The sequence below is a fragment of the Zea mays genome, chromosome 3, assembly GCF_902167145.1.
Source record: "Zea mays cultivar B73 chromosome 3, Zm-B73-REFERENCE-NAM-5.0, whole genome shotgun sequence".
Classification (NCBI taxonomy): Eukaryota; Viridiplantae; Streptophyta; class Magnoliopsida; order Poales; family Poaceae; genus Zea; species Zea mays.
In genome coordinates, this window is record NC_050098.1 from 184,467,408 (window position 1) to 184,493,896 (window position 26,489).

At 54.1% G+C, this 26,489-nt stretch overlaps 3 protein-coding genes across 8 annotated transcripts; 2 read left to right on the forward strand and 1 right to left on the reverse strand.

Moving 5' to 3' along the window:
• Window positions 1-12,365: 12,365 nt before the first annotated feature.
• Window positions 12,366-16,340, forward strand: LOC100279236 (uncharacterized). Its single transcript, NM_001152257.1, is given in 7 exon segments — window positions 12,366-12,874; window positions 12,976-13,092; window positions 13,168-13,322; window positions 14,360-14,434; window positions 14,512-14,802; window positions 14,904-15,266; window positions 15,364-16,340. Coding segments are annotated over 7 exon segments (1,647 nt in total). The 5' UTR covers window positions 12,366-12,651; the 3' UTR covers window positions 15,787-16,340.
• Window positions 16,341-17,560: 1,220 nt separating this feature from the next.
• On the forward strand, window positions 17,561-18,354 carry LOC100283788 (uncharacterized). The gene is made up of 2 exons (NM_001156687.3): window positions 17,561-17,974; window positions 18,103-18,354. The coding sequence occupies exons 1-2, from the start codon at window positions 17,635-17,637 to the stop codon at window positions 18,117-18,119; spliced, it is 357 nt and encodes a 118-aa protein (NP_001150159.1). The 5' UTR covers window positions 17,561-17,634; the 3' UTR covers window positions 18,120-18,354.
• On the reverse strand, window positions 18,323-22,218 carry LOC100273482 (uncharacterized). 6 transcript variants are annotated; one of them, XM_008674221.4, is made up of 7 exons: window positions 21,815-22,087; window positions 21,690-21,709; window positions 21,357-21,435; window positions 20,787-20,956; window positions 20,609-20,663; window positions 20,462-20,510; window positions 18,336-18,723 (listed from the first exon to the last, which is right to left on the reverse strand). In XM_008674221.4, the coding sequence occupies exons 1-7, from the start codon at window positions 21,959-21,961 to the stop codon at window positions 18,704-18,706; spliced, it is 540 nt and encodes a 179-aa protein (XP_008672443.1). In that variant the 5' UTR covers window positions 21,962-22,087; the 3' UTR covers window positions 18,336-18,703. The 6 variants fall into 6 exon arrangements, with proteins under 6 accessions (XP_008672442.1, XP_008672443.1, XP_035821629.1 ...); XM_008674220.4 differs by lacking the exon at window positions 21,690-21,709 and having other exon boundaries at window positions 18,323-18,723; window positions 21,360-21,435; window positions 21,815-22,218; XM_035965736.1 differs by lacking the exon at window positions 21,690-21,709 and having other exon boundaries at window positions 18,336-18,717; window positions 21,360-21,435; window positions 21,815-22,086.
• Window positions 22,219-26,489: the final 4,271 nt, after the last annotated feature.

The following is a 26,489-nucleotide window of genomic DNA, read 5'->3' on the forward strand; positions in this document are numbered from 1 at the left end:
CACGTCGCCCAACCTAGGGCACAGGCCAGCCACGTCGACAGGAAGCGCCATCATCACCCTACCCCGAGCCGACTCGGGCCGCAGAGAACAAGACCGGTGTCCCATCTGGCTAGCTCCACCAGATAGGCAATGATGGCGCCCCGCTAGCCCCGTGACGACGGCGACTCTCAGCTCTCTTACGGAAGCAGGGCGACGTCAGCAAGGACACAACCGTTCCAACAACTATCCCTCCGCCAGGCTCCGTCGCTCCTCCGACAGCCACGACATCACGCCAGCAGGGTGCCAAGATCTCTCCGGCTGCCACATTGGCATGTACTTAGGACACTAGCTCTCCCCCCCGCTAGACACGTAGCACTCTGCTACACCCCCATTGTACACCTGGATCCTCTCCTTACGCCTATAAAAGGAAGGACCAGGGCCTTCTTAGAGAAGGTTGGCCGCGCGGGGACGAGGACGGGGACAGGCGCTCTCTTGGGGCCGCTCGCTTCCCTCACCCGCGTGGACGCTTGTAACCCCCTACTGCAAGCGCACCCGACCTGGGCGCGGGACGAACACGAAGGCCGCGGGATTCCCACCTCTCTCTCGCCGGACTCCGGCCTCCTCGCTCCTTTCCCCCCTTCGCGCTCGCCCACGCGCTCGACCCATCTGGGCTGGGGCACGCGGCACACTCACTCGTCGGCTTAGGGACCCCCCGGTCTTGAAACGCCGACAGTTGGCGCGCCAGGTAGGGGCCTGCTGCGTGTTGACGAGCAGCTTCCCGTCAAGCTCCAGATGGGCAGTCTCCAACAACCTCTCCAACCCGGGACGGTGCTCCGTTTCGGGAGTCTTGAGTTCATGTCCCTCGACGGCAGCTACGACATGATACTCCTTCCACCGCCGCGCGACAACGACAATGGCGGCCGACAACCCGCCCTCCGGCGGTGGAATCGACGACATCTTCCCTGCGCGGTGGAAGAACGACATTCGAGCTCGCCCCGTCCTCTCCCCCGCCAACGGAGGAGGAGGCGGGGCAACCAAGGCCGAGCGGGAGGCCGCGCTTCGTCGGCTGTCGAGCGAATTGACGTCCCCAGCGCCCCAACGGAGGACGCGTCGGGCGTCGACCTCGCGTTCGAGACGAAGGCGAGCGCCGTCCCCCCGCGACACGCCAATCCCGAGCAAGTGGACGACGCCAGCGAGCTCGCGGAGGGCCTGCAGGACGTCGCCCTCGTACCTAGGACGACGGCGCGATCAGCCCCCGACGTGACTACATCGCCCCTCGTCGACCAAAAGGTACTGACCGATTCCCATCCTACATTATTTCGACTCGGCCTCAACCCGCCTAGCGACCTCGCTTTGGCGGGCGCTCTCGTTGAGGCGAGTGCAACCCCTCTGGGGTTTCGTATGCGGTCGCCTTGGGACCGGTTGACGGACGTCTCGACCTACGGGCCCTCTGGGTCTGAGGAAGATGACGATCCCAGCATCTGTTGGGATTTCTCTGGATTAGGCAACCCCAGTGCCATGCGGGACTTTATGACCGCATGTGACTACTGCCTCTCCGACTGTTCTGACGGTAGCCGCAGCCTTGACGACAAGGACTGCGGCCCAAGCCGCGAATGTTTCCACGTCGAGCTAGGGGATCCCTCCGAAAGCAACCGTCTCGGCATGCCGGAGGACGGTGATCTCCCTAGGCCGGTGCCTCGCGCCGACATCCCGCGGGAGCTAGTTGTGGTCCCCGTTCCGGCGGGGGGTCACGACCCACAGCTCGAGCAAGTCCGCGGGGCGCAGGCCAGGCTCGACGAGGGAGCTGGAGCACTTGAGTCGATCCGCCGGGACGTCGTGCAGGTATGAGCGAGCCAGCCCCCGGCCGGAGAAATACGTCACCTGCCCCAGAGTTTCCAGCACCGCGTCGCCAACGACGTCAGGGTCAGGCCGCCTCCCGCATCCAGCGGGGTCGGTCAGAACCTGGCAGCCGCAGCAATGCTCATCCGCGCGATGCCGGAGCCATCAACCACCGAGGGTCGGCGAATCCAGGGAGAGCTCAAAAATCTCCTGGAAGGCGCTGCGCCCCGACGGGCCGAGAGCTCTGCCTCCCGGAGGCAGGGATACCCCTCGGAACCTCATGCCGCGACTTCCCGATTTATGCGGGAAGCCTCGGTCTACACCGGGCGCACGCGCAACACCGCGCCTGCGGCCCCGGGCTACCTCGGCAACGAGCACCGTCGTCGCGACCGTCGAGCCCACCTCTACGAAAGGGTGCGCCGAGGCTACCACCCCAGGCGTGGGGGACGCTACGACAGCGGGGAGGATCGGAGTCCCTCGCCCGAACCACCCGGTCCGCAGGCCTTCAGCCGGGCCATCCGGCGGGCACCGTTCCCGACCCGTTTCCGACCCCCGGCTACTATCACAAAGTACTCGGGGGAAACGAGGCCGGAACTATGGCTTGCGGACTACCGCCTGGCCTGCCAACTGGGTGGAACGGACAACGACAACCTCATCATCCGCAACCTCCCTCTGTTCCTCTCCGACACCGCTCGCGCCTGGTTGGAGCACCTGCCTCCGGGGCAGATCTCCAACTGGGACGATTTGGTCCAAGCCTTAGCCGGCAATTTCCAGGGCACGTACGTGCGCCCCGGGAATTCCTGGGACCTCCGAAGCTGCCGGCAACAGCCGGGAGAGTCTCTTCGGGACTACATCCGGCGATTCTCGAAGCAGCGCACCGAGCTGCCCAACATCACCGACTCAGATGTCATCGGCGCGTTCCTCGCCGGCACCACCTGCCGCGACCTGGTGAGCAAGTTGGGTCGCAAGACTCCCACCAGGGCGAGCGAGCTGGTGGACATCGCCACCAAGTTCGCCTCTGGCCAGGAGGCGGTCGAGGCCATCTTCCGAAAGGACAAGCAGCCCCAGGGCCGCCCGTCGGAAGAGGCTCCCGAGGCGTCTACTCCGCACGGCGCCAAGAAGAAAGGCAAGAAGAAGTCGCAAGCGAAACGCGACGCCGCCGACGCGGACCTTGTCGCCGCCGCCGAGTACAAGAACCCTCGGAAGCCCCTCGGAGGTGCCAACCTCTTCGACAAGATGCTCAAGGAGCCGTGCCCCTTTCATCAGGGGCCCGTCAAGCACACCCTCGAGGAGTGTGTCATGCTTCGGCGCCACTTCCACAAGGCCGGGCCACCCGCGGAGGGTGGCAGGGCCCGCGACGACGACAAAAAGGAAGATCACCAAGCAGGAGAGTTCCCCGAGGTTCGCGACTGCTTCATGATCTACGGTGGGCATGCGGCGAATGCCTCGGCTCGGCATCGCAAGCAAGAGCGCCGGGAGGTCTGCTCGGTGAAGGTGGCGGCGCCAGTCTACCTAGACTGGTCCGACAAGCCCATCACCTTCGACCAAGCTGACCACCCCGACCATGTGCCGAGCCCGGGGAAATACCCGCTCGTCGTCGACCCCATCATCGGCGACGTCAGGCTCACCAAGGTCCTGATGGATGGGGGCAGCTGCCTCAACATCATCTACGCCGAGACCCTCAGGCACCTGCGCGTCGATCTGTCCTCCGTCCGAGCAGGCGCGGCGCCTTTCCACGGGATCATTCCTGGGAAGCGCATCCAGCCCCTCGGACGGCTCGACCTTCCCGTCTGCTTCAGAACGCCCTCCAATTTCCGAAGAGAGACTCTGACGTTCGAGGTGGTCGGGTTCCGAGGAACCTACCACGCGATATTGGGGAGGCCATGCTACGCGAAGTTCATGGTCGTCCCCAACTACACCTACTTGAAGCTCAAGATGACGGGCCCCAACGAGGTCATCACCGTCGGCCCCACGTACAAACACGCGTTCGAATGCGACGTGGAGTGCGTGGAGTACGCCGAGGCCCTCGCCGAGTCCGAGGCCCTCATCGCCGACCTGGAGATACTCTCCAAAGAGGTGCCAGACGTGAAGCGGCACGCTGGCAACTTCGAGCCAGCGGAGACGGTTAAGGCCGTCCCTCTCGACCCCAGTGGCGGCGCCTCTAGGCAGACCCGGATCGGTTCCGAGCTCGACCCCAAACAAGCAGCAGTGCTCGTCGACTTTCTCTGCGCGAACGCCGACGTTTTCGCGGGGAGTCCCTCGGGCATGCCTGGCGCGCCGAGGGATGTCGCCGAGCACTCGCCGAATATTTGGGCAGGAGCCCAACCTGTCAAATGGCCTCTGCGCGGATGACACCCGGGGGCCGCCCCCCCCCCCGGGAAAGGCCGCCTGTCATCGCCAACGTTTTGGAGCCCGGAACGTACAAGCTGGCCAGCGGTCGAGGCGAGGTCTACGACGACACTTGGAACGTCCGACAGCTACGTCGCTTCTACCCTTAAGATGTTCTCAAGATGTTCGTATACCTCGCTCATACACAAGTATCAGTCGTCAAGGAAGGGTCGGCCTCGCCTCGGCAGAGCCCGACCCTCCCTCGGGGGCTAAAAAGGGGAAACCCCTCCACGTCGAAATTGGGTGTACTTTTTCGCATCAAAAATTTTCGATCCAAAAGGGGCTTTTGGGTTCTCCCGGCTATGTCAGAAGCAGGGTCCCGAGGAACGAACGTGGGTACATGTAAGTGGCGAGGCCGACTGAGCCGAGGAACTCCTATGCCTCCGGGTTAGGGACACCTCACTCATCACCTGCCACGAAAAATGACCCAACTCGGGAAGCCACCCTATTATTGACAAGCTAGGCCGGGCACGCAAATTAAAAGAAAGGAGAGTACGACTTCATGCAAGAAAAACAAAGAGTTCAGGCCTCGGCGGCCGTGGTAAGACGCACATCCAACAGAAACTATCCCAATAAAGAGTTAGGCGCCGCCTTGGGAAGGAGCCGTGCCCTCAGTTCCGTCCCCGCCGTCGGTAAGGTCCATCTCAGCTTCCGGCGACGGCGCAGGGGGAAGGATCTCCGCCTCGAAGGTGGTCGCCAGCGCCGCGCTCGGACCCGCGGCGACCGCGTCGAGCCGCTGAACTTCTGCCAGGGCAGCTTCGTCTTCGTCGGGAAGACAATACCCCTCACTGACCCGTTCCAGGTCCACGACGTAATGGGAAGCGTGCACGGCAAAGGCCCGCCTGACGCCGTGGTGTAGCGCCTCGCGGACTTTGCCGCGCGCGTGATCACCCAAGGCTTGAAGGCGGCTTTGAGAAGAGCTTCCTGAAGGGACGTCGCCGGGGCCAAGGGCCCGATAAACGTCCGAGACAGCCTCGGACATGGCCGTGAGGTCAGCCTCCCTCTGCTCGGCAGCTCCGGCAAGCGCCTGGGCGAGCGCCTTGGCGGACTCGTCAAGGGCGGACTCGAGCTCTGCGAACAACCAGAAGAAAGACCTCAAGAACAAGCAGGAGAAACAGACAAGAACAAGAGCCAGGGACGGCCAAGGCGTACCTCAGGCTCGGGCACGCTGCTCCGAGGCCGCGACTTGGGCTGCGGCTAGGTCGGCCGCGAGGGTCTCAGCCCGGCTTTCGGCCTCGGCAACCCGGGCCCGAGATTGGTCCCGCTCCTCGACGACCTGGACGAACACCGACCGCTGCCGTTGCGTCTCCGCGCGCGCTGCTGCCGCCTCGGCTCTTAGGTCGGCGCAGAGCAACTGGAGGTCCGCTATCTTGGCATCCTGCTGAGAAAGGCGCGTGGTAGCCCCGGCGAGCGAGGTCCTCAGGGATCGCAGCGAGCCCCAGACATCGACCTCGCGACGGATGAACGACGACTTGGCGGCGCTCCAATCCGTCAGATCCTGGGAGAGGGAAACAGGGCGTCACGGCGAACGCCTCGCTCACAGAAAGGAAAAGGTATGCCTGAAACCGTTACCTGGAGGATTTTGGGGACGTCCCTGCAGAGAACCTCCAACGACGACCGGAGCGACCCCACTGTTGCTTCAGCACGCTCGCGGAGCTCATCCCAGGACTGGTCCTCCTGTTCGTCGTCGAGAACGAAGACAGGGTCCGAGGCCTCGCGGGTCCGGAATCGGAGCAACTGGCGCCGGGCCTCGGGGCTCCGCCGCACAGCGACAAGGCTGTCGCCCGGTTGGACGGATTGCGCGTCCACGCCCACCTCTTCCGAGGCACTGGGTGCCAGCGCATCAACCACCCCGACGCTGGCAGCAACCGGTCGTTCTCCGACCGGAACGTCGGCGACTTCGGTGGCGGCAGGCGCCAGCATGGCCGGCACGACAGGCGGGCTCGGGACCACGTCGGCGCCAGCCGCCTCCCCAATCACGATGGCCGCCTCGGCAGAAGAGCCCGCCTCGGGAACCTACCCCCCAGAGACAGGCGACGCCCGAGCCCCCTGAGGTGAAGCGCCCTGCGAAAGGGTCGGCTGGACGACAAGGCCCGGGGCGGCGCTGGCCGCATAGACCGACGCCTTAAGGGCCTTCCGGGGCGCCAGGTCGGTCTGGCCATGGCTCCGCTTGCTGAATAAAAAAAAGAAGAAAAAAAAAAGAAAGAAAGGGAAAATCACGGCCGAGACCTATGAATGGGAAGCCAAGACGAAGACACTCCGAGGCACTTACCCACTTCGGGGCATGATCCACCGCGCCTGGGGGGAGGTTTCTTGGATCCCGGCTCCCGAAGCAGCCGCCGAGGTCCGCTTCGCCGGCAACTTCGGCGCCACCTTTGCTTTGGACGCCCGGGGAGCAGATGGCCCGGGCACGGTCGCGATGACTTGAGGGTCACCCTCATGCGCTGCCGGTACGAGCGGCGGCCCCTGGGGAGCGGACGCCCTGACCTGGCCCTCCGCAACCACCTCGGCTCCTCCAGTCGAGGGGTCAGGTGACCTATCGAGTCGCCCCCGTGCCTCGGTCCGGGACCCCGACGCCCCAACTCTGGGGACTGACGGAGTCGGCCCGCTCGGGGGCTGGCTCGACGGCTCCTGGCCACACCCCAAGCCAGGGCTGAGGCCGAGACGGGCAGCCATGTCGTCCTCCTCCTCATCATCGTCGTCATCATCGTCGTCGGGTGTCTCCGGCGACGGCTCCCTTGGGAGTCCTTCCCTCTCCTGCTGGCGACGACGCTTCTCCAAGGCGTCCCGAGCCCGCCTCCGCTCGCGGGCCCGGGCCTTCTCCGCGTCCTTCTTCTTTTTCTTCTCCTCCGCGGCGACCCACCGCGCTGCCCGGTCCACCGCGTCCTCTGGGACCCGTGGCAGGGAGGGCTTGTGCCACCCCACCTCCTAAAGAAAGGGGGAAAGAAACCCAATCGTAAGAACCAGGAGCAACCCGGTGTATGAAGAAGGAAGGAGCGAACACTCACCAGAGTTACGCACCCCTGGTCGGGGCGCATCTGGAGCTGGGAGAAGGCGTGGGAGTCCGGCTTCCCCATCGCGGCCGACACTCGCCATTGGAGGGTGTCGAAGGGAAGAGGATCAGGGGACATTCGTGACCCCTCCCAGTCAGCCTCCGGGGTCATCTCCCAAAGCGGCAGCCGCCGCTCCGCCAAGGGAAGCACCCTCCGACGGTGGATGGCGGCAACCACTCCCGCAGCGGTGAGTCCCCCCTCCCGCAACACTTTCAGGGCCTGGAGAAGGGGTTCGAGGTTCTTCTGTCTCTCGTGCGGGGTCCCATGACGCCAGGTGTCGGTGGCGGCGGTGACTACCCGCTGGGAGAACGGTGGGAGCAACTCACCGTCATTCCGGAGGTAGAACCACCGGCGCTGCCACCCCTTGTTCGAGGACGCGAGGACGACAGGGATGTACTGCGACGCCCGCGACTGCCTCAACAAGAGGGTGCAGCCGCCGGCCCGCACCGCTGCACGGACCTTCCTCTCCCCCGCCGGCAAGGCAAAAAGCTCGGCGAAGAAGAGATGAGTCCACAAATCCCAATGGGGGGCGATCCCCAAATACCCTTCGCACACCGCTACAAAGATAGCGACCTGCGAGATGGAGTTGGGGGTGAGGTTATGCAACTCCACCCCATAGTGGAACAGGATGGCCCGCATAAAGCGGCCCGTCGGCACGCCGAATCCCCGCTCGTGAAAGGAGACGAAGCTCACGACGTACCCCGGCGGTGGGGATGGAGCGACTCCACCCATGGGTGGAATCCATTCTGGCCGCTGCTCATCGGTGAGAGGACGAAGCAAACCCTCGCCGACCAGCTCCTCCAAATCGCTCGCCGTTACCGTGGAAAAGGGCCACGGGTCGCGCGGCGAGATTATGGTCACCCGATCAGCCATCACCAGAACGGAAAGGGTGGCGGCGCAAGGGGGCAGGAAAGGGCGCTTTCCTCTTCTCTGGCTAAAGTTTCTCGGGTTGCGAAAGCCTAAAGGAAGAGGCAGGAAGCGGAGCAAAGAACCGTCACCGGACCCTCTCCGGGGTATATAAAGACCAAGGCGACGACGGTTCCAACGTTCCGCCCAGACCGGACGCGGGATTCAAAAACGCGAAGCGAAACAGCCGTTCCTCGAACGGCTCGCGCACGCGCAACGGCTGCCCCGCCAACTACTCGCCCCGTCGCATTAACTCCGCGGCTGGACAGGTGGCGCTTCTGACAGGAGCAACGGGCGACGCTTCGCCTTCGCCGAAACAACCGCACCAAAAAAGGTACGCCACGTCGTTCGGTTTCGTATCCTTTTTCCCTTTTTTCCTCTTTCTCTATCTCTTGCAACAGGGACCGGGAAAGGGGGATACCCCGAAAGGGATCCTTCCCCGTGAAGGAACCAGGCTCCGAGCCTCCTTACTGATCAGGGGTTCGAAGGCTGGCCCCCCGAAGGGTTCAACAGCCGCCTCAGATCGCGTGGGCCCTACACCCACTACTGGTCAGAGGTTCGAAGGCCGGCCCCCCGAAGGGTTCCACGGCCGCCTCAGGCTACTCGGGCTCCATGCCCATTACTGATCAGGGGTTCGAAGGCTGGCCCCCGAAGGGTTCACAGTCGCCTCAGACGCCGAGCGAGGGATGACCAGGGGTACGTTCGATACATAACCGAGGCTCGGGCTGTGCTCCCGAGGTACCCTAGGACATTTCCGAGACCAGCGGGAGCGATCTTGTAACGGAATCCCATCGGAGGGAGGCATCGAGCCCTCGGACCCCGTCGCCAGGGGACCGGGTCCGGCAGATCACCCACAGGTACTTTTGGGCGTGCCTCTGGGCCCCTAGCCGACCCCTAACGAACGGGGCACGGACGTCCACTCGGATTACCCGCTTGCAGCTCACCGGAGACACCATGTTCGGTGCCCATCGAGGGTAACATGGCACTCTCCCCCCCTCCTCCTTGCGGAAAGGCGACGTAGGGGCGTATGTAAAAAAGCCAAGTCTGTCCCTGATCGCCCTCTCGCCCTGTGCAGAGGCTCGGGGGCTGCTCTCGCAAACCCGGCTCCGGCCAAACCGTTGACAGCGTCAACATACCAGCCCGAGAACTTGGGCCCCGACCGTACACCCGGGCTACGGCCAGCTCGCATGAGGGAACAACCAGACCAGCCGAAGCATTACGCAAGGCATTAAGACCTCGAAGGAGTGAAACCACTCCTCCGAGGCCTCGGGGGCTACACCCGGCGGGTGCGCTCGCGCGCACCCACCGGAACCAAATGCAACCGAGAAAGGCTGGTCCCCTTGCAAAAAAGTGCGACGAAAGCCTCCAAGCGAGTGCTAACACTCCCTTCGAGGCTCGGGGGCTACTGTCGGGGACCATAATTAGGGGTACCCTCAATACGCCTAATTCTTAGCTGGTAACCCGCATCAGCATAAAGCTGCAGAGGCCTGATGGGTGCGATTAAGTCAGGGATCAGTCCATACGAGCGACTCGAGCACGCCTCGCCCGAGCCTAGCCTCGGGCAAGGGCAACCAACCCCGAAGGAGTTTCCGTCTCGCCCGAGGCCCCCCTTCAACAGCGGACACATCTCCGACTTGCCCAAGGCCTTGCCTTCGTTAAGAAGCAACCCTGACTGAATCGCCGCACCGACCGGCCAAGTCGCAAGAGCATTTAACGCAAAGGAAGCCAGGCCCTACCAAAGGCACCATAGGAAGCTCCGCCCGACCCAGGGCTCGGACTCGGGCTAAGCCCCGGAAGACGGCGAACTCCGCTCCGCCCGACCCAGGGCTCGGACTCGGGCTAAGCCCCAGAAGACGGCGAACTCCGCTCCGCCCGACCCAGGGCTCGGACTCGGGCTAAGCCCCGGAAGGCGGCGAACTCCGCTCCGCCCGACCCAGGGCTCGGACTCGGGCTAAGCCCCGGAAGACGGCGAACTCCGCTCCGCCCGACCCAGGGCTCGGACTCGGGCTAAGCCCCGAAAGACGGCGAACTCCGCTCCGCCCGACCCAGGGCTCGGACTCGGGCTAAGCCCCGGAAGACGACGAACTCCGCTCCGCCCGACCCAGGGCTCGGACTCGGGCTAAGCCCCGGAAGACGGCGAACTCCGCTTCGCCCGACCCAGGGCTCGGACTCGGGCTAAGGCCCCGGAAGACGACGAACTCCGCTCCGCCCGACCCAGGGCTCGGACTCGGGCTAAGCCCCGGAAGACGGCGAACTCCGCTTCGCCCGACCCAGGGCTCGGACTCGGGCTAAGGCCCCGGAAGACGACGACCTCCGCCTCGCCCGACCCAGGGGCTCGGACTCGGCCTCTGCTGACGACCTCCGCCTCACCCGACCCAAGGGCTCGGACTCGGCCTCTGCTGACGACCTCCGCCTCGCCCGACCCAGGGGCTCGGACTCGGCCTCGGCCATGGAAGACAGACTCGACCCCGGCTTCGGGGGAGCGTCCACGTCGCCCAACCTAGGGCACAGGCCAGCCACGTCGACAGGAAGCGCCATCATCACCCTACCCCGAGCCGACTCGGGCCGCAGAGAACAAGACCGGTGTCCCATCTGGCTAGCTCCGCCAGATAGGCAATGATGGCGCCCCGCTAGCCCCGTGACGACGGTGGCTCTCAGCTCTCTTACGGAAGCAGGGCGACGTCAGCAAGGACACAACCGTTCCAACAGCTGTCCCTCCGCCAGGCTCCGTCGCTCCTCCGACAGCCACGACATCACGCCAGCAGGGTGCCAAGATCTCTCCGGCTGCCACATTGGCATGTACTTAGGACACTAGCTCTCCCCCCCCCGCTAGACACGTAGCACTCTGCTACACCCCCATTGTACACCTGGATCCTCTCCTTACGCCTATAAAAGGAAGGACCAGGGCCTTCTTAGAGAAGGTTGGCCGCGCGGGGACGAGGACGGGGACAGGCGCTCTCTTGGGGCCGCTCGCTTCCCTCACCCGCGTGGACGCTTGTAACCCCCTACTGCAAGCGCACCCGACCTGGGCGCGGGACGAACACGAAGGCCGCGGGATTCCCACCTCTCTCTCGCCGGACTCCGGCCTCCTCGCTCCTTTCCCCCTTCGCGCTCGCCCACGCGCTCGACCCATCTGGGCTGGGGCACGCGGCACACTCACTCGTCGGCTTAGGGACTCCCCGGTCTCGAAACGCCGACAAGTTTGCAAGCTAATATTGCTCTGTGTAGTGTAGAAGATGAATACATGGATATTTTTTAAGCTTACAAAGAAGCTATTTGGTTAAGAGATTTATACTCTAGAATCTAGATTTTACGGGTTTACTTCTTGTATTACTATACATTATAACAGACAAAGTGCTATTTATTTGATCAAGATAAATATTTCATGAAAGAACAAAGAAGATTGATGTGAGCTATCATTTTATTCGAGGTGTTATTGTTGAAGGTGATACTAAGGTATACAAAATAAGCACTCGTGATAATTATATAGACACGCTAATAAAGTATGTTCTTGGAGTTAAGTTTAAGCTATGCCCAGACTTAGTTGGTATTACAGTTTACGTCTTAGTGACTTTTGGTGGCGGTGAATTGATCGATGATACTTCATTTATTATGAGATGGAATTCGTCTCGAGGTGAATTTTGTCGAAATATGATCCAAATTCTAACGTGAACTTTGTAGAGATTTGTCTATGTATTAAGGTCTTATCCCATAATGAAAATTGTCGGTGTGTCTCGCAGGAGTTTTTCGCAAAAAATCTAGGTTTTGCTAACATAAGCCACCAACGCTGTTGTACCGACTGAACCATAATTGCTGTAGGATACGATCCAGAGGGACCTCAGCGACCGAACACTTTTTTGAGTGTTTCTTGGCTTCCGGAGGAAGTGAGCGAGTAACACTAACATCGATCTAAACTAGCACTGAGAATTTAAGATATGGTTACCTCCAGCGTGCAGGGCAGCGGAGACCCTCACCTCACGCCGATCCGGCCGTTTCATTATTCCCACGCCGCTCTCCTACTACTCCCGTTGCCCGCTGCTGCTGCCGGTGCCGCCCGCCCGCCCGCCCGTTCCATTTCATCTCGGCTTCTCTCGCTGGAAAGTAAACCCGGGCCAACGGTCACTCTTCCCAATCGAGCTGCCAAACTTTTTAAAGCCACCCGCCCCCGTCTCCCCGAGACCGAAACGCCAAGAGGAGCCCGGACAAGCAACGCCACTCCACTCCCCCCGGCTCGAAACGCACACCGCGCGCGCAAGCCCACACACCACACACAGAGCCCTCGCGCCTCGTCGCGCGCGCGATCAGGGCCGGCCGAGGAACGGAGCAGCGCGCCGCTGCACCGCATCGCACCGCACTGCAGCAGCAGGTGAGCACGGCACGGTGCACGACGCCACTGGCGCGGCGCGTACGCACGGGCACGTGGTGGTACTTGGTACCTGCTCCGCGACAACTTGGAGCTCGATAGAGCGGGCTGGCGCATCGTAGGATGGGGAGCGCGGGGGAGGAGGAGAGGGAGGCCCGGAGCGAGGCGGCGTTCACGGACTCCGCCTCCATCGACGGGAGCAGCTCCAGCTCCGACGCAGCGTCCACCGACGAGTGGCTGCCCGCGGCGCCGGTGCCGGTGCCGGCGGCCAGGAAGCCGGGCGGCTGCGCCTCCGACACCGACGTGGCCAGGCAGCAGCACAAGCACAAGCGCAGAGCACCATCAGGTGAGCCGCCCTCTGTACTCGCAGCATCCTTGATTCTCGGTGGCGAAATTCTCTGTTCTCTAACGTGCGCGCGCCTTGTGTTTCAACGGCTAAACTGCCAGAGATGGAGATGATGAAGGAGCGGTTCGCGAAGCTGCTGCTCGGCGAGGACATGTCGGGGAGCGGCAAGGGCGTCTGCACGGCGCTCGCCATCTCCAACGCAATCACCAACCTCTGCGGTCAGAACTCGTCGCCATTGCTCGGAGCTGAGCTCAGTAAATTCCTAAATGATGCAAGCATCTTCCGTTCCGCAGCCACCATCTTCGGGCAGCTCTGGAGGCTGGAACCGCTCCCGCCGGAGAAGAAGGCCATGTGGCGGCGGGAGATGGACTGGCTGCTCTGCATCAGCGACCACATCGTCGAGCTGGTCCCCACGTGGCAGTCGTTCCCCGACGGAACCAGGCTTGAGGTGCAAACACGCCATCCTCTTCATCCACCTTTTCATCCTAACATTCCGGCCAATAGCACCGAGAGCTCAAATATCCAGCGGCTATCATGCGTTTTTTTTGGTTTCCATCTAAGCGTACGGATCCGATACGGAATATGCAAGTTCAATTTATGCCTTGGAAATTCAAATGGCCTATCCAATTTCTTGCCCGTACGGTGAACGCCTATAATTTCAAAGTTTATAATTGTGCACCTCCACACTGACGATTTTGAGGTCCTGCATCTGGAATTCATATTTTCTGGTAAAAAAAGGTACTGATGTCGTGGTTGTTCGATAGCAAGTACTACAGCTGGGTTTTGACAGAAGTGTTAAGTGTACCAGAACAGTTCATAATGGGCCTTTAGATGCATATAGATCACTAGAAAATGATATATTAAATGGTGCGCTTAGCTACCTTGATTCGGTACCAAGTAACTTGATTTTGCTCTCATGGCAAAAAGGGGGGAAAAATGGGAGAAAGGTTTAGCTGAAAAGGTGTACTGTAGTAGTTATAGAAAATGCTGTACTACTAAAATAAGATATTTTTATCAGTGAGATGGCAAAAGGCTATAACTAGATATGTGAACATGCAAATGCCTTTTCTCTAATTTCGTAAACAGAAAAAGGAAATTTCAAACAGCAGTCTGCAAATCATGCTTACCTGTTTCTGCAGTGAGTAAATTCGAACTGAAAGCTATCAATGACGAGTGTCACCAAGGGATAGTAATGTCTACTTATTGCCTATGCATTGGACACCTAGGATATAAATCATGAGATTATATGTACGATACGATGCATTAGAATTTAGACACCTAACGTACATTAAATGTTTGCACGTATGATGCATCATATAAGTCATGAGATCGCATACATATCAGATCATGAGAAGGTAGACCACATTCGATTTGTAGACCGCACACTGAAATGTGATGCATGCCATTGCTACTCAATACTCCGTCCCACAATGCATTTCAGATCATGAGTAACTGATTGCACAAATGTCTTCATGTTGTATTCAGATCATGACAAGCAGGCCACGGTCTGATCTGTACATTAATCTTCCAGCACTTCGGAAGCTGGATCATATGCTTCTCGTGAGTTTTTTCTGAACTGTGAATTCAGTGCAGTTGATCGAAAAGTTCAGTTCTCTCACAGCATCATATTCTGATAGGAAATCCTGGAAAGCTTCAGAGACCCGGAATTCTGGTATGTTGAGCAAGGTATCGCTGCACCAGACTGCGACGGCTCTGCCTCCTTCAGGGTGGCTTTCCACCGCCGTGATGAGAAGTGGTGGCTCCCGGTGCCTCGTGTGCCTCCCGGTGGCCTTCACAACAAAACAAGGAAGCAGCTCCAGCACAAGCGTGATTGTGCAAACCAAATCCTGAAGGCTGCCATGGCCATCAACAGCAATACTTTAGCAGAGATGGAGGTCCCTGAACCTTATCTTGACTCCCTACCAAAGGTATACCATGCATTCTTCCGCAATCAGAACTCATGAATGTGCAGTGTCCACGGAATTTCTCAGTGTCAGTTCTCAACATGTTGCATTCAACTTGATTTCAGAATGGACGGTCAACCTTAGGTGATATCATATACCGCTACATAACCTCTGATCAGTTCTCCCCTGAGTGTCTTCTTGATTGCCTGGACCTGTCCACGGAGTACCAGGCCCTGGAAGTCGCAAACCGTGTTGAGGCGTCAGTGTATGTGTGGCGCCGGAGGGTTGCTGCCAAACCAGTAAATGGATTGGGCCGAAGCAGCAGTGCTAGATCATCGTGGGGCATGGTAAAGGACATGATGGTAGACTCGGAGAAGAGAGAGCTGCTGCTAGCTGAACGAGCGGAGGGCCTGCTAATATGCTTGAAGCAAAGGTTTCCTGGGTTGACACAGACAAGCCTGGACATGAGCAAAATTCAGTACAACAAGGTTTTTTTTATCTCTTATCTGCTTCTCCCAGTATTCCATCCATAACCAAATTACAGGTCAATAATTGACGCCGCTCTTGCTGGTGAGCAATTTTCAGGATGTGGGCAAATCAATCCTCGAGAGCTATTCGAGGGTGTTAGAAAGTTTGGCTTCAAACATCGTCACCCGCATCGACGATCTGCTGAACATCGACGAGCTGAACGGACACGCTGAACATTTCGCAGCGACAGGTGACGCTGACTGCAAGATTGCAGTCAGCCAGACTGCTGTTCCATCCTTCCCAGTGCCAGCCTCTGGCACGCCATTCATGATGGCATATACCACGCCGAGCTTCTCGCCGGCGCAATTGGCAAGCCCGTCGAAGAAAGAGAAGACGTCGCTGACTCCAGGCAGACGTTCTCAGCACAGTAGGGGTGCTGGCACAAAGAAAGGCTTGATGGATCGTGTGGGTACAGAAATCAAGGGTATGATGATCAGCAACGGTATGATGATCGATGTCTCTACAACTACGGAGCTGTAAGCGTAAGATGATAGCTCATCAGATCGCCAAGAGTAGTCGTTGTGTATATGTGTCTGTCTGTCCAGTCTTTGTGTGAGCGTCCAGGTTTTTTACTGGCATGTTGCATTTCTGATTTCTGTGCCTAGGCTTTTACTGGTATGCTGCTTGCGGACAGCCTGATGCTCTCTACGAGGAGTTTCAGTCTCTACGAGGTGTTGTTACATAGATGGGTGTTGTTACGTACTCTCTACGAGGAGTTTCAGTCTGGTCTGAATTTGTTGAATTTCTGTGATTCAAATCAACAAAGACCGAGGGTATTTGATGTAGTTGTTACATACTCTCTACGAGGAGTTTCAGTCTCTACGAGGTGTTGTTACATAGATGGGTGTTGTTACGTACTCTCTACGAGGAGTTTCAGTCTGGTCTGAATTTGTTGAATTTCTGTGATTCAAATCAACAAAGACCGAGGGCATTTGATGTAGTTGTTACATACTCTCTACGAGGAGTTTCAGTCTGGTCTGAATCTGTAGAATTTCTACTGTTGAAATCAACAAATACTGAGGATATTTGATGTGAAAACCAACTGTCTCTCCCGCTCTAAGAAACATGGCCACTTTTTATTGCAACCCCTCTTGATAAACGTTTATCTAACATTCCAATCAGATGTCTAGGCTATGTTTTCAAGCAAAGTTGGAGCCTGGGACTCAAATTTCATTGGCTTCAAGAGAAAATTTCTGATCTCACTGGGGAAACCCCTGTTGCTGTAAACCCTGCACTTGTGAGTTGTGGGTCATCATCTGTTTTCGTTTTGGTCTTTCCGTCATTCAGGCAGCGCCGGTAATCAGCTGGTCGTGGCTGATCACTCTTTCAGTAGTGGGCCGGCCGCACAACCCAGACGTGGGGATGGACCTTAGTAACCGGGAACTGGGAACTTAGCCACGTTTCTCGTTCCGGGAACGTTCGTTCCGTTCCGGGAACGTGAAAACAATCTCGTTCCAGTAGTGTTAAATCCTAGTTTTTGTAGCGTTCCACGTACCACGTTCCCGTTCCTCGATCCCATCGATCCGGGAACCTGGTTGATGGACGCGTTAGTAGGCGGGTTATGCGGCTGGCATCTTGTATTCAGTTGTAATCTCTGTTGAATAAAGATATATACACTCAGAAAACGCTGGGCAGTAGCACAGCACCAAAAACACTCGTGTATTTTCAAGTTCTTCACTGTTCGTCTGTGCGCAACTCCGTCGTGTTCTCAGCCCCGACGCCGGCGTTCATCGCCGGGTCACAGGCTCAGCTCACAGCCCATCGCCGAGTCACGTATGCGCCTGACAACCCCAGCTAAAATCTGTTGCTGCTACAGGTTTTCAGAGCTCTGCAAGTTCAGGTTTCTAGGATCCTGCAGAAACAAGACCGTGTGACTCGGTTCTCGCGTTTTCAGGAATTCCGGCCTGCTCTCAATCAAAGTCAGCCCGCCGACATGCCCGTGATGATTGCGAACCGACAAAGTAGTCGAATCTTCGATCTCAGGCATGTACGTGGCAGCTGTTCAGAGACTGCAAAGAGAGAGCTGTAGTATGGTCGTTAAGCCCTGCCTCACTATAGTGGAGCGCAGTAGGTAATGCTACTTAAAACGGATAGAGCTCGGCGCATGCCGCACAAAGGCAGCGCTAGTGCAGCGTCCACTCCGAGCGTTTCACACCATGAGGCGCGCAAAACCTCAAGCAAACGATGATGAGTTCCGTTCACGCTCGAGGCCCCGAGACTGTGTATATATAGCCACCACTCCATCAGAGACTTCATCAGGGTTCAGTGAAGTGTAGTGCAGCCAAGGCAGCAGAGCGTGAGGTGCACTACCAGGCAACAAGGAAAAAAATGGAGCTCCAGGCAAGGTGCGTCTGCGTCGTCGCGATGCTCCTGGTGGCCAGCTTCGCGGGGCTGGATACGGCGCACGGCGCGGGAGAGTGCGGCCGCGTCCCGGTGGACCAGGTGGCGCTCAAGCTTGCTCCGTGCGCGGCGGCCACGCAGAACCCGCGCGCCGCGGTGCCGCCGAGCTGCTGCGCGCAGGTGCGCGCCATCGGGCGCGTCCCCAAGTGCCTGTGCGCCGTCATGCTGTCCGACACCGCGCGGAAGGCCGGCGTCAAGCCTGCCGTGGCCATGACCATCCCCAAGCGCTGCGCCATCGCCAACCGCCCCGTCGGCTACAAGTGCGGCCGTAAGCGCCCCCCTGCGACCCTCCCTCGTCGGCTTTGTTGAAAGATAACGACATGGCGTCAACATCATTTGCTTTATTCCGCCTCTCTCACTGTCTGTTTTTTTTTCTCTCTCTCTCTCACTCTGCAGCATATACCCTGCCATGAGGTGATCATGAGGAGCCAAGTGATGGCGGGCAGTGTTGTGGCAGTGGCACCTGAAGGACTCCAAACTCTGACTGCCAATATGCCGTGACCTCTGTCGCATCTTACTTTCCAAAGATCCCGAGAATAATGTGGCTGTAATAATGCCTCAACTTTGGAATAAAATTGTATCTTTTTCACCAAGTCGATAACACTGTAAAATGCAATTGACAAGAACAGTTTCCAAACTTCTGTCAAATTCCAGCTGGTAAAGGTGTACAATGTGAAGTCATCGCCGCTTCTCCAGCACATTATTATTGTTTTTTTTTTGCTTTGGAGCGACGATACAATTGTACAGACTTTTGACTCTAAGGAGTCAGATACCAACCCGCTCGTATTACTGGCGGAATGGACATGGATTCTTTTATGCGGTCTAGTTCATACTGTGCTAAAGCTTCGTTACATTGCACATCTAAAGCAGAGACTATAAGACGCACACTACATCTGCCCAGGCCAGGTGATGCTTCTAAATATTGGCACCACCGCTGGACGAAAGCGGGTCCACTATGACACAAGATAATACTGCTAGCAATCAAGGAAACCGAGCTTCACTGCCCTCCTTCTGTTCCTGCCATACACAACCCAATAGAATTTTGAGGAAAATGGAAAAAAAACCTAATAACATGATATAAATAAGTACTGTTCACCACAAGCTGCATAACAACAGGCAAAGCATCAGTTACATTATAAATGCTTGACTCCTATCTCCATTTTCAGTTTCATAAAAAATCCAGACCTTTGTCATTGATTTTCTGTGTTAAAAGTAAGCGTTTCTATGCTTTACAGAAGAACTGTTAATAAATTGAACCTTATCAGAGCAGCAGAAGTTTGCCACGTACTCGTTCCCCTATACAAACTTCAAGTTCTTATAGATATCATATACTATATAATTTAAAGAACAGAACAATGACATGGAAGATGGTAACAGCAGCCAAAGTAATATATAGTACGTCAATAGAATTAAAACTAATTTCTGCTTAGCTTCTTGACATGGAACTAAGTTGTGGAGATATCTAATTAACACTATTAGCTAAGGTTTCCAATACGCCCCGATATAATGAAACCCCACATCAGTGGCTCAATAGTCAGGTGTGTTTTCCTTGATTGGCTTCTCACTCTAACTGGGTTTATGTGACAACAACGCTAGCCCATATAAGCATACTGAAAAGGTGTAACTAATAATCAGCCAAAATAATACTGAAATAGCGGTAATTAATTATTTGCCCACACTATATGAAAACGATGTAAAGGTAGATTCAATGGGGTAGTGATTTACACTATTTGGAACATCTGGAAAGAACGGAACAGAAGAATCTTCAACGGCGTTTTCAAAACGACAGTGCAAGTTGCCTCTAGAGTGAAAGAAGACATCGAACAACGGCAAAGAGCCTTAACTTGGGATGAGTAGAACCGTAGAGTTTTTCCTTGATTTCTTTTGCACTTTAGTGCTGCCCGGTTACCTGTTGGGAGCGTGCTTCTTTTTAATTCTAAGCATGTACATAACATCTTCCCTATCTTAACTGAAAGGCAGAGCTCCTGCCATTTTTTCAAAAAAAAAAAGTTTTCACTCCAAGATCGTTAATCCCACCCCACCCACTGGCCTTTCTCCACAGACACATCGTTGTACATCAATCTAGCAGCTAGTTCTGCATAACAATTAATTGTCTACCAAAAATGATGACAGCTCGATACAAACAAACAATGAAACAAATAAATAAGCTTTCCTTTTATAGGCTAATACTGCAAACATGAAAGGGAGAGATGGAAGATAGACTAAGCGCTGAACTACGCACTAACAGAATTTCATCATAGGAGTGGAATTGGTTGGGTATCCTCTTTAGGGCTTGTTTGGGAGTAAGGGGATTAGAGGGGATTGAGGGGCTAGAATCCCTTGCTATGCAAAATTAAACAGTAAGGAATTCTAGCCTCCTCAATCCCCTCCAATCCCCTGTCTCCCAAACAAGCCCTCAAAGAAAAGTTATTTAGACACTTTATCACTTGAGATGTTAATATAAAATCGGTTTCCTCAGAGAAAACCTTTAAGAAATTCACGTCATGCTAGAACTATATATTCTGGCTTTTGGAAAAGGAGAGAGCATATGCTCCCTTCTATATGAAGAACTAAGGTTACGTATCATAGGCCAAGTGAGCCAACATAGGTATCTACGAACTATCAGCTGCGAGTATTAATATGGAATTTGAAAAGGATTCTCTAGTACAAAAATGTGAGATGGACAGCATATGCACAGGCACAGTACAGCAACAAACTTGGTAGCTTTTAACAGTAATAGGATCCTCCTGTTTACCTTGTTCTCCAAGGAGAGGCCACCAGGTTCTCTTAGTAATAAAATGAGCCTGTGAGCCCCACAAAATAAAAAAAAATGCAGAGTTAACGATCAGAAGCTTGAACAGATAGTTACGGTATCTGTTTCAATATTAAAATAATGATATACCTTGCCACCAGTCGCCATGAGAATCTGCGACTGGATCTTTCTTGTCCCCTTTGTACTGAAAACACACACACACGTTAAATTCAAAACCTTGCAGGAGTGTAGAGTAAATTCATGATGATCTAAAAAACTTTGAACTACAAATTACAAGAGTTCTATTTCTAGGTTCAGTAATTCTTACGTCAGTGGAGGATTCTGTCGCTTTCTTGGTTGTAGAGCTGCCGTAGAAATAATCTCGACCACCATAATGCACAGATGACCCAAAACATGACGTATCATAAGGTGGTGAATGTTTACCGTCCTTTGCGTACGCGGTATGACTTTTGGAAGGAGCCCATTGCGGTTTACCATCTGGACATCAAATTAATCTTTGTTCAGTTGAGATCAAAATATTAAATCAGTGTTCAGTTAATTTTCAGCTGTATCATACCCTCAATGCTTCTAAACTAACCAAGTAAAATGATCACCCCAGATAATAAACAATCCAAAGTCATGGAGACTAAGAGTTGGAGGTCAAAAGTATTTATGAGTCGACAAAACAATACCCACGCTGTATCTATCATCTAAACAAATGGCAACTATATCCTACATGATTCCCAAGATTCATCTGGGAGTGTAATTTAAAACAAAAACTCTGGGAATGTAATTATTCTCTTGATACAAAGGCTCTTCGGTTTTATTAGCACAACAGTTCCTCCTAATAGCATATAGGATAACACAGTAATAAGACGGAACAGGGTAATTCCACAACTACCTGTCGCGCCAGCTTGTGCGCTCCCGCTCTGCCCTTTGTAAATAATGCTGTACAACTCCTGATCTTTCCCATTTGCCTTGAAAACGAAAGGGAAAAAAGAAGAAAGATTTTCACTAATATATACCAACAACAAAGAAATGTTTTGAAATAAACCTTTTTAGGGATTTCATATCACCATCACTCTAAAATAATCCTCTATAATCGTGTTTAGAAACGCTACTCTACGATAATAGCACATACTTATGAAAAAGGAGCGTATCCACATTCGAAACACACCAAACTTAACAAAAATGGAAAAGGGAAAACTATGGTATACAACTAGGAACGCGCCTGTACGCGAAGAAACCCATCTGCATCATCGTAAACAATAAAGTCAAAGAAAAAAATTCCACGTCGAGCTCGAGCCTCACAACGAGACATAGCATCGAACATGAGAGGGGCGTCAAGAAACGTACCGCGGGCGCCGGCGGGTAGAACAAGCTGCTCAACGGGGACTCGGCTTCAGTGGCGGTGGCGGCGACGGCCCCGGCGCCGCGTGGAGAGGACTTCTTGGGTTCCATGGCGTGGGGCTGGTGCTGAGCAGAGGACTTCTTCGGCTCCATTTGGGGTCAGAAAGGGGACCTGCGATGGATCAGGGCACGTGAAGCGGTTGCAGGCGGCGGCGGAGGAACGGGGACTCTAGGGAACACTCGACTGCTCGCCTCGTGGCGCTCTGTGCTCCGGCCTCCATGCGTGACCCCGCATTTAAAGGCCCGGGCTGGGGACTTCGGTATGCGGTTTCGTTGATCTAGAAGGACTTGTATGGAAAAACGTAGATGTGCTTGCCCATTACTGTGTGCCCATAGGAAAACCTTTATTTAATGCATAGGCAGCCAGCCATATGTGTGTCTCCTGCATGTATGAAGGTATATATCCTATCTTCCAACAACTATTGGAGTAGTTGGGGCAGTAAACCTAGTGATGCTGCCTCAAGTTTCATAGTACGTGGCAGGGAAGCAAGAATTAACTTTTAAGTGTTCGAATATATGCAAGATTGCATGGAGAGGCTTAAACAAATAAAGGCAAAATTACTTTAGGGGCAATCATATGGTGGCAATTAGTTGATGCACGTATGTAATAAAGTACTCTGATTTAAATTATAAGAGATTTTGTCTTTCATGGACACATTGTATTTATTACGTATTTATACATAGTATATATCTAAAAACACGACAAAGACTGAATCTAGAAACAACAAAACATCTTATAATTTGAAATAGAGGGATGATTCTTTTTAACATTGTATGTCTTGTTCTTGAAGTAAGAATAGTGTGTGATGCAAGGTGGCGTAAAGGCAGGGACATAAAGAGGCAGTGTCGCAGAGATATGGCATCAATCAAGATATGCATGAATGCAGTAAAGTATTATCAATATTATATCTTGTTAGTAAGACGATGCATAGTCACAAGGGTCGAAGTGGACAGTTACACTTCAGTGATGAGCAGGTACGACAAATGTGGACAAACAACCATACATGGTGGCACGCCGATTAGGCAGGTGGTGTAGCAACAAAAGTAAACTATAGAGATAATGTGGTGGCACGTTGACCAAGCATAGAAACAAAAATGGTTGGTCGATGGTAGATATAGACATGAAGGGGAAGGTTAGTGCCACGACAACCATTTGGTGGTAGAGGAAAACAAGGACAAAGGATAGATGTGTCACGTCAACCACGATCAAAGAGCTTGACTATGTACGATGGTTGGATGGCAGGGTGGCAAGGTGTCATGCTAGGATGCATGATATTGATGTGTGTCCACTGGTGGGATGTTGTTCTTATTGAAGCACACACCCATTGGATATTGTCAGGTTCACAATACAATATGGGCATAAAATGGATACAAAGAGAGGAATAGCAATGGCACAATAGAGGCAAACTACATCCTTATGGGCATTGTAAGCCAAAGTGAGAAAAAAGGGGAAAACAAATTTTGCTAGTGAATTGATACAATAGAGTTAAACATATGTTAAAAAACTAGGGCACATCTTAAGGTGGAAGAGACTAGAGGCATAAGCAATAAAGGAAAAAAGGAAGCAACATGTCAACCTTGAGTGTAAAGAGGTTCATCAATAATAAGAGTTGAAAATGGGGGTGGTAGCATATCCATTGCATGCAAGGCAGGTAACTGGTAAGCATAGGTGGGCAGAAGGAAGGCAAGATTTGATATTGATAACAAGGACATAGTGGCGAGGGTCAAGCGGTGGGATGGCTAGGTGTCATGCAGGGATGACAAGTCACCGATGATGGTTTAAGCGGTGGGTTGCACTGACATCATGTATGAATAGTAGGTAGGACATTAAAGACATGGGAGATGATGCAAAGGAGAAGACCAATTGTAGCAACTGTAATAATGTCAAGAACAGGTACCCATAGGATGAAGCGCATGATGGATGTTGTGATGAGTTCGTGAGTGGTCTAGACCATCGTCTCCCAATCAACTTAGGTTGCTAGACCGTTGTCTTCGTATGATATAATTATTTATCTATTTTATACAGAACTCCATTACATATTAAAGATGTGACATTCATTTCTGTACCATGAGTCATCATATGTGTGATACTTGATCCCAGCACACATTTGATTTCACGCCCAGGTTTGGACCCCTCAAATCTGGGTGTGACACGAGGTGCGAGTGATGGTGTGCCACGACGAGGTGAGCGGGCCACCTGGAGGTTCCACTCCAGCAAGAAATTCAACTAAGGAAACATGAAAACAAAGGCAGGAAGGGGTTGGATGCTTCCTCATCGTGGGGTGAAGCTCAAAGCTCGTTCCACGTTGATGGGGTGTGACCTGGGTCTCGACATGTCGACAACGAGCTTCGGCAAAACCTGACAAGGTGATGACATTGGTGAGATAGGGGACTATGGCAAAAGCAAGGAAAACCATGGTGCATCCAGGTTACGCCACGCCCAAGTGAAGCTTACCGTGGTCAGAGGGACGACGAGGGCGCAATGATGACCACAGAACGATGGCTTGACATAGGTGTTGTATGTCGTGCGAGAATAGGGAAACGACTGAGCGCCTGTGCGAAATGGACGGGGTGCGCGCGGATGATCGAAGACCGTGCGATGTGGGGAGCAGGAGTGGTGGTCGCCGCCATGTCCAGTTTGAGTGCGGGGGCACGGGCGGGGGAGACGGGTGGGGAGATAAAGGAGTTGGCATGTGGGTCCTAACTGCTAGTGTGCGGACAAGGCGCGGGAAATGGCCACACCGACAAGGGGCCCAAGTGATCAGTGAGAGAGAGAGAGAGACATAGCGCGTGTGAAGTGTGATGACATCAACAAGTGGGGCTTGAACAACAGTGAGAGGGGGCGATGCGCGGGTGTGGGCCGGAAGCCAGTTGAGTTGAAACCAAAGTTTAAATTACATCAACTCATGTTGCATGACATCATGAATATATATTGTGGTTTTCATCTTTTGATGTTATTAGCTGCTGCAAAGGTAGGAACGCTTACTATATCCTTGTTCAAACATTTTTTCTATATTTTATTAAAAATATATTCTAGATTTTAAGCAACACTCTTAGTTACTAAAATGCTATAAACAATCAATGTAGCCTATACCATGTCACTTAAGATGTTAGAATTTATTAGCTACATCAAATAATCCTATGTGCGGTCATATTATTTTATAAACATGTAGTGCTTCAATAAGTATAAATGTGTCATAATGTTTTGAAAGGGAAATAGGGTCAAACCTTTTCCTAATTGATTTTGGTGGTTGAATTGCACAACACAAATAATTGGACTAACTAGTTTGTTCAAGGTTATATATTCTACAGGTGCCAAAGGTTCAACACAAACCAATCAAAAGAACAAGTTAGGTCTCAAGAGAAAGGAGCAAGAAGGAACCGAAGGCTGCCCTGGTCTGGCGCACCGGACTGTCCGGTGCACCACCGGACAGTGTCCGGTGCACCAGGGTGCTTCAGCTCGAACTCTTCACCTTCGGGTTTCCCAGGCGCAGCTCCGCTATAATTCACCGGACAGTATCTGGTGCACACCGGACTGTCCGGTGTACCAGCGGAGCAACGGCTATCTGCACGCAACGGTCGACTCTGCAAAGTGAACAGTGGAATTCAGATGTCAGAGCAGACGGTCAGAGGGGCACCGGACTGTCCGGTGTCGCACCGGACTGTCCGGTGCCGCATGAGGCAAAGCCTCCAATGGTCGACCGGCTCCGAGCCCTAACGGGAAGATGACGTGGCGACGCACCGGACACTGTCCGGTGGCGCACCGGACTGTCCGGTGTGCCCTTCGCCAGCAGACTTCATCAACGACTAGTTTTTGGATGGTGGCTATAAATACCACCCCAACCGGCCACTTCAAGGTGTGGGAGCCCAAGCAACATTCCAAGTCATCTAGTTGACATACTCAAGCCCTCCCAACCACATATATTCATTGATCCATCCTATAAACAAGATTTAGACCACTACAACCAACACAAGTGCCACAAAAGAGAGAGCAAGCAAAATAGAGCTACTCATTTGAGTTTAGCGCCTTGTGAGATTCTTTGAGAGATAGTGTGTGCTACATCTTTGTGTTCATTTGAGCGTGGAGTTTTGACTCCCATTGAACTTTGAAAGTCGCCTAGAGGGGGGGGGGGTGAATAGGGCGAAACTGAAATTCCCAAAAATAATCACAACTACAAGTCGGGTTAGCGTTAGAAATATAATAGAGTGCACGAGAGAGGATGCAAAACAAATCGCAAGCGAATAATGAAGTGACACACGCGGATTTGTTTTACTGAGGTTCGATTCTCTCAAACCTACTCCCCGTTGAGAAGGCCACAAAGGCCGGGTCTGTTTCAACCCTTACCTTCTCTCAAACGGTCACTCGGACCGAGTGAGCTTTCTCTTCTCAATCACTTGGAACACAAAGTTCCTACAAGGACCACCACAAGATTGGTGTCTCTTGCCTCAATTACAAGTGAGTTTTGATCGCAAGAAAGAATCAAGAAAGAAGAAAGCAATCCAAGCGCAAGAGCTCGAAAGAACACAAGCAAATCTCTCTCTCTAATCACTAGGGCGTTGTGTGGAATTTGGAGAGGATTTGATCTCTTTGGTGTGTCTAGAATTGAATGCTAGAGCTCTT